The sequence below is a fragment of the Sinocyclocheilus grahami genome, unplaced genomic scaffold (assembly GCF_001515645.1).
Source record: "Sinocyclocheilus grahami isolate Dianchi unplaced genomic scaffold, SAMN03320097.WGS_v1.1 scaffold176.1, whole genome shotgun sequence".
In the NCBI taxonomy this organism is placed as follows: domain Eukaryota; kingdom Metazoa; phylum Chordata; class Actinopteri; order Cypriniformes; family Cyprinidae; genus Sinocyclocheilus; species Sinocyclocheilus grahami.
Window position 1 is genome coordinate 2,946,651 of NW_015505355.1, and position 6,420 is coordinate 2,953,070.

At 34.8% G+C, this 6,420-nt stretch overlaps 1 protein-coding gene across 1 annotated transcript; it reads right to left on the minus strand.

The window, feature by feature from the left end:
• Nucleotides 1–569: 569 nt before the first annotated feature.
• ebna1bp2 (EBNA1 binding protein 2) lies at nucleotides 570–6,018 on the minus strand. The gene is made up of 6 exons (XM_016283727.1): nucleotides 5,864–6,018; nucleotides 5,634–5,717; nucleotides 4,720–4,895; nucleotides 2,953–3,095; nucleotides 906–1,114; nucleotides 570–799 (listed from the first exon to the last, which is right to left on the minus strand). The coding sequence occupies exons 1-6, from the start codon at nucleotides 5,936–5,938 to the stop codon at nucleotides 752–754; spliced, it is 735 nt and encodes a 244-aa protein (XP_016139213.1). The 5' UTR covers nucleotides 5,939–6,018; the 3' UTR covers nucleotides 570–751.
• Nucleotides 6,019–6,420: the final 402 nt, after the last annotated feature.

Genomic DNA, 6,420 nt, shown 5'->3' on the forward strand with positions numbered 1-6,420 from the left:
ACAAAGCCACGACTTCACCCAAGTAATAGGAAACAGAGATAAAAATTAAAAAAAAGAATTTTTAATGGCACAATTCATTTGAGTGTGAGGTACTAATGGGAAGATACAGCTCATTTGCGTGCCTTCATTTTCTTCCTGGTCTCTTTCCCTGGCCGTTTCTATAAAAAAAAAAGAGAGAGAGAGAGATGAAAGCATGTGAGGGGGGTCTTTAAAATGTTAGAATATAACAGTACTGATGTAAGGTCCTTGATTATTACGCCGGAATGAGAATATAGTTCCTAGCCATATCAGCCTTTTCATTTTCCATCGGTCTTAGTACACGATGTAACTACATAAGAGTCAAGTTTTAAATAGGAAAAATATAGAAACTCTTTGGTCATTTTTGAGCGAGATGCTAATGGTCTAATCAGATTCAATGATCTATGCTAAGCTACAGCTAAAAGTTCTACCGCCAGACCCGGAGATCGGCTGAATGGATTCGAAAACGGTAAAACTCAACGGTTTAACTCTAGGGGAGTTGGAAAATGAGTATTTTCAAAAATAGTGGAGTGTTCCTTTAATACAAACATAAAATATTCGCGCTCGGGCAACATGGAGAAGTCTTTTGAAAAATACAAAGGTGTTTGTCAAAAAAAAGAACAAAGCCACGACTTCACCCAAGTAATAGGAAACAGAGATAAAAAAAAAAAAAAAAAAGTATTTTTAATGGCACAATTCATTTGAGTGTGAGGTACTAATGGGAAGATACAGCTCATTTGCGTGCCTTCATTTTCTTCCTGGTCTCTTTCCCTGGCCGTTTCTATAAAAAAAAAAGAGAGAGAGAGATGAAAGCATGTGAGGGGGGTCTTTAAAATGTTAGAATATAACAGTACTGATGTAAAAAAATAAATAAATAAAACACTTACATTCGTCTTGCCTCCTTTGCCGAATTGTTTCCCACCTTTCCCATGAGCCATTCTGGCCTTGAATCCTGAAACGTCATCATGGCTGTCTTTGGTGTTCCATTTGCTGCCCTTCTTCTTTCCCCCAAAGCCAAACTTCTTATCCTTGTATTTCTTCTTAGAATTTGGACTAAAAAACATGACATGAGAATGAGAATAAAAATAACTACATGTTAAAATATTCCCCAAAATATATTATTTTGTGTCACACAAAAGAAAGTAAGAAACAATGGAAGGAGTGACATGAGGGGGAGTAAACAACAATTTTCATTTTTGGGTGAAATACCTCTTTTTAAGTAGTTAAACAGTACAAGCTACCAACAAAAGAAGAAGCCAATTATATTAACGCTTTCTATGAGGGCAATACATCTTACATGTACATCTGTCTGATCATTGATCATATAATCAGATTGCAAATTAGATTAGTATACATGTGTGTGTGTGTGTGTAATGTAATTACAGAAATGATCGCAACTTTCACACACATTTGATCAACAGATATACTGCGCGCTCTGCAATGCTCTTGTTAACGTTGTGGATGTTTCAGCAAACAGTTTTCTTCGTACAGATGAACAGCATTAAAAAGGGACAACATTTATAAAATGCAATAAACGCATGAGCATATTGCTCAGGCAATGTTAATGATATGACCCATTTCAGGAGCTGCCAAAATTATGAATAAAAAAAAAAAATCAATCATAGCCGTGAAATCTACCATCATAAGTTTCATAATACAAGTAGACTTCTTTCTGTGACCCCTGAACATCTTGTTAAGGTTGACAGCATTACATTTGACCAGATAAATGTCAACTAATTACAACAACAAAAAAATCTTTGGTGTTCCATTTGCTGCCCTTCTTCTTTCCCCCAAAGCCAAACTTCTTATCCTTGTATTTCTTCTTAGAATTTGGACTAAAAAACATGACATGAGAATGAGAATAAAAATAACTACATGTTAAAATATTCCCCAAAATATATTATTTTGTGTCACACAAAAGAAAGTAAGAAACAATGGAAGGAGTGACATGAGGGGGAGTAAACAACAATTTTCATTTTTGGGTGAAATACCTCTTTTTAAGTAGTTAAACAGTACAAGCTACCAACAAAAGAAGAAGCCAATTATATTAACGCTTTCTATGAGGGCAATACATCTTACATGTACATCTGTCTGATCATTGATCATATAATCAGATTGCAAATTAGATTAGTATACATGTGTGTGTGTGTGTGTGTGTGTGTAATGTAATTACAGAAATGATCGCAACTTTCACACACATTTGATCAACAGATATACTGCGTGCTCTGCAATGCTCTTGTTAACGTTGTGGATGTTTCAGCGAACAGTTTTCTTCGTACAGATGAACAGCATTAAAAAGGGACAACATTTAAAAAATGCAATAAACGCATGAGCATATTGCTCAGGCAATGTTAATGATATGACCCATTTCAAGAGCTGCCAAAATTATGAATAAAAAAAATATCAATCATAGCCGTGAAATCTACCATCATAAGTTTCATAATACAAGTAGACTTCTTTCTGTGACCCCTGAACATCTTGTTAAGGTTGACAGCATTACATTTGACCAGATAAATGTCAACTAATTACAACAGCAAAAAAAATATACAGCGGATATACAGCCAAATTCACTTAACCACAATTACAAAACAGCATTTAACTAAATATTTCTCAAGAAACATTTCTGATTATTATCAATGTTGAAAACTGCTTAATATTTTTGTGAAAACTACCAATTTTCTCAGCATTCTTTGAGGAATAGAAAGAACAGCATTTATTTGAAATAAAAATATTTTGTAATCTTCCTTACTGTTAACTTTGATCGATGTAATGAAAAAACGAAACAAAAATGTATTCATTTCTTTCAAAAAATAAATAAAATCCATATTACTGACTGCAAACTTTTGAACGGTAGCATATATTCTCATGTCCTGAGGTTACTGGCTCTCCTACTTCCACGGTGTACTGGACAAAGTGCTTTCTATAAAGCCTGGCCGTCATGTGATTTTCTCACCTTCTGCATGTGCTGATCAGTCTTGGCCATCTCTGCAAAGTAATCCTCAGGTCTCTTGGTAGGAATCTTGAACTTGTGCAGTTTTGGCAGCGCCGCTAAAACAGTTGCTTGGGCCTGCCGGTAGCTGTAACATATCAAAAATACTGAAGCACAAGACAAAGTTCCCAAACATTATAGTGTAAAATTACAGCAATTTTTCTCCCCAAAACCACCAAATCTTTTACACCAAAATTTACTGCAAACTCACTTCACAACATCAGTCGAGCATTTAAAAATAACTTCCTATTGTGATCTTACGTGGAATTATATCACAGAATGAGGCAGAAAATATATTATTTTATAGTATTCTGTACTGTAATAAAGGCTATGTTGATTAGCATTGCATTATAAATATCATTTATTCTTAAGAAAACACCCAAGACGAAATACTCCAGGAACTGGTTTGGCCAACCCTGCCTTTGTCTATATTAGGGACTTCCTCATAGCAAAGTAATCCTCAGGTCTCTTGGTAGGAATCTTGAACTTGTGCAGTTTTGGCAGCGCCGCTAAAACAGTTGCTTGGGCCTGCCGGTAGCTGTAACATATCAAAAATACTGAAGCACAAGACAAAGTTCCCAAACATTATAGTGTAAAATTACAGCAATTTTTCTCCCCAAAACCACCAAATCTTTTACACCAAAATTTACTGCAAACTCACTTCACAACATCAGTCGAGCATTTAAAAATAACTTCCTATTGTGATCTTACGTGGAATTATATCACAGAATGAGGCAGAAAATATATTATTTTATAGTATTCTGTACTGTAATAAAGGCTATGTTGATTAGCATTGCATTATAAATATCATTTATTCTTAAGAAAACACCCGAGACGAAATACTCCAGGAACTGGTTTGGCCAACCCTGCCTTTGTCTATATTAGGGACTTCCTCATAAGTTATATGTGACCCTGGAGCACAAAAGCAGTCTTAAGTAGCATGGGTATATTTGTAGCAATAGCCAACATTACATTGTATGGGTCAAAATTATTGATTTTTCTTTTATGCCAAAAATCATTAGGATATTAAGTAAAGATCCCCTTCCATGAAGTCATTTTGTAAATTTCCTACCGTAAATATATCAAAACGTACTTTTTGATTAATAATATGCATTGCTAAGAACTTCATTTGGACACATTTAAAGGTGATTTTTTTCAATATTTAGATTTGTTTTTAACCCTCAGATTCCAGATTTTCAAATAGTTGTATCTCGGCCAAATATTGTCCAATTCTAACAAACCATAATTCAATGGAAAGCTAATGTATACATCTCAATTTCAAAAAATTGACCCTTATGACTGGTTTTGTGGTCCATGGTCACATATTACTTATGTATTTATCATATTTAGACTTTTTGAGCAAGGATGCCCTACAACTTCCAATATTAAATTAAACATAAATAACGTGTTTATAGCGCACCCTAATGCTCACAGCACCCTATTCTGTGTAAAAAAAACAATACTTCTCTCTAAAGAAATTTTAAAGGGGTCATATGATGCGATCTTTTTTTCTTCAAATAAGCACACTTTTTTTTTCTCTCAGTGAATGTATAAGATATCTGTGCTTCTTATTAAAGGCATGGTCTCAGTTTATTTTGCATACTTCTTGTCAAAAATTAACTACTGTCAAAGACGTGAATCAACAATATTTTATAATAACTCCTTTAAGTAAACATTATAAGTCAAGCAGCATCCTTGTTTTACACACTTACAAGTACATCTCCCTCTGAAAGTCATCCTCTGCACTGACGTCTTCACTACCTTCAGGTTGCTGCGCTCTGCCCTCCGCTTTTGCAACAATGTCAACAGCTGGGTAGTTAGTGAGGTCCAGCCTTTCAGCCCACGGCAGGTTCCTCTTAAACTCAGCCAGACATTTCCTAAGACCCTCCTGAATGATGTAGAATAAAATCATTACAGATATTTTATTGGACTTCTCAACAAATCATTTCAATTGATATATTACTAACTCTATAAACCATACAGTATCATATTTGATATGAATTTCTAAGGCCTCTAAATTAGCGACATTATCAAATCGGTTATACACAATCTTCTACATGCATTGTAATCTAATTTATTCATACTTTTTAAAATTATTTTTATAAAGTAAACGTAAAAAATAACTTTCATGTTGTTAGAAATATTGATTGACTAAAGCATTTTAGGTTTACTTGATTATCCATACAGAATTTCTTAGAAAAAAACACGTTAAAAAATATTAAATATGACAGGCTTTTGAGGAATTTTCACTCAATCATCATTGTACTGACTGCATTATACGCTTTGCCTTCCAAAATAAAAACATTACATATAATCTTACCATGCCATATTATTGGGAGATATAGAGTGCCAACTAAAATTAATATGCATTTTAGATAAGTAGTCTGTTATACGGCTAGAAAGATATCAGTGTTTTACATTACAAACTATCAAAATCTTAATTTTTGGTCATATCAATTTCAGCATCTACACCAAGATAGCATATTTTTGCTCAGTTTGGATGTTTTTTTTTTTTCTATATCACACCATATGGGCTATAAAATGCTGAAGCAATGAAGCAAAATTTTTAAAATCTTTAAATTTCATATGTCAGACCTCACAGGATAAAATTCTCCCCAAAACTTACCACATTGTTGATGGCCTTCTTTGGCTCGAGCAGAGGAACATTCAATCCAGGTTTGAGCAAACCCTTGGCGAAAGCTTCTTGCAGCTGATCAGAGACAAACGTGTTATGCAAACATATTGTTTTGGATCTCTTACCTACTTTGTTCACTTATGTAGCACGACAAGTTGCTGTAATATAAAACGGTAGGCCTACTGCTTGAACAAAACACATGAAATGCACTATATTCTCACCTCGCCGTCTGATAATTCGTCGTCGTCTTCCTCGGACTCAAACCCCATCTGGGGATCCTCATCTATTTCTACCATTGTAAGTGAATACAGAACGGGAATTGGACAAATAAATACAGTAACAGAAGAATTCACAACACCCCCAAGCTTCACGTGTGGACAACACTGTTTCTCACTAGTGTGCGTAACATTAAAGCCCTGACGGAAACAGAGAACGGCAAAAGAATGGTTCCGCTACCGGAAGACCTGGCGCCTCGTTCTTCAGGTTTATGGCAGCGCATAATCTATCATTTTATTTATAGAAAGCATATAACAAAATAAAAACGTTTAAACCCCAGAGTTATTAACACACTAACACACTGTCCCCCTCAGTGTTAACACGTTTGTGTTCAGGTAAAATAGGCCAGGGAATCTGCAGCCTACAGGAAAACCACCATATGAACAAATAACCGAATGCTCTTTTAATAATTTAATTTACAGCAGGGCCGCTGCTGGCCAAATGGGTGCCCTAAGCAGATTAGTATTGTTGTGCCCCCTCCCTCAAAAAAGAAAAAAAAACA

What these genes read in the sequence shown, in the direction of transcription:
- ebna1bp2 (XM_016283727.1), bottom strand. Translation starts at nt 5,938, where the DNA reads ATGGTAGAAATAGATGAGGATCCCCAGATGGGGTTTGAGTCCGAGGAA. An exon ending in AGAAGGCCATCAACAATGTG is followed by an intron (nt 4,896 to 5,633) that starts GTAAGTTTTGGG and finishes TACATCATTCAG; the next exon opens with GAGGGTCTTAGGAAATGTCT. An exon ending in GGTGAGAAAATCACATGACG is followed by an intron (nt 1,115 to 2,952) that starts GCCAGGCTTTAT and finishes GGAATATTTTAA; the next exon opens with CATGTAGTTATTTTTATTCT.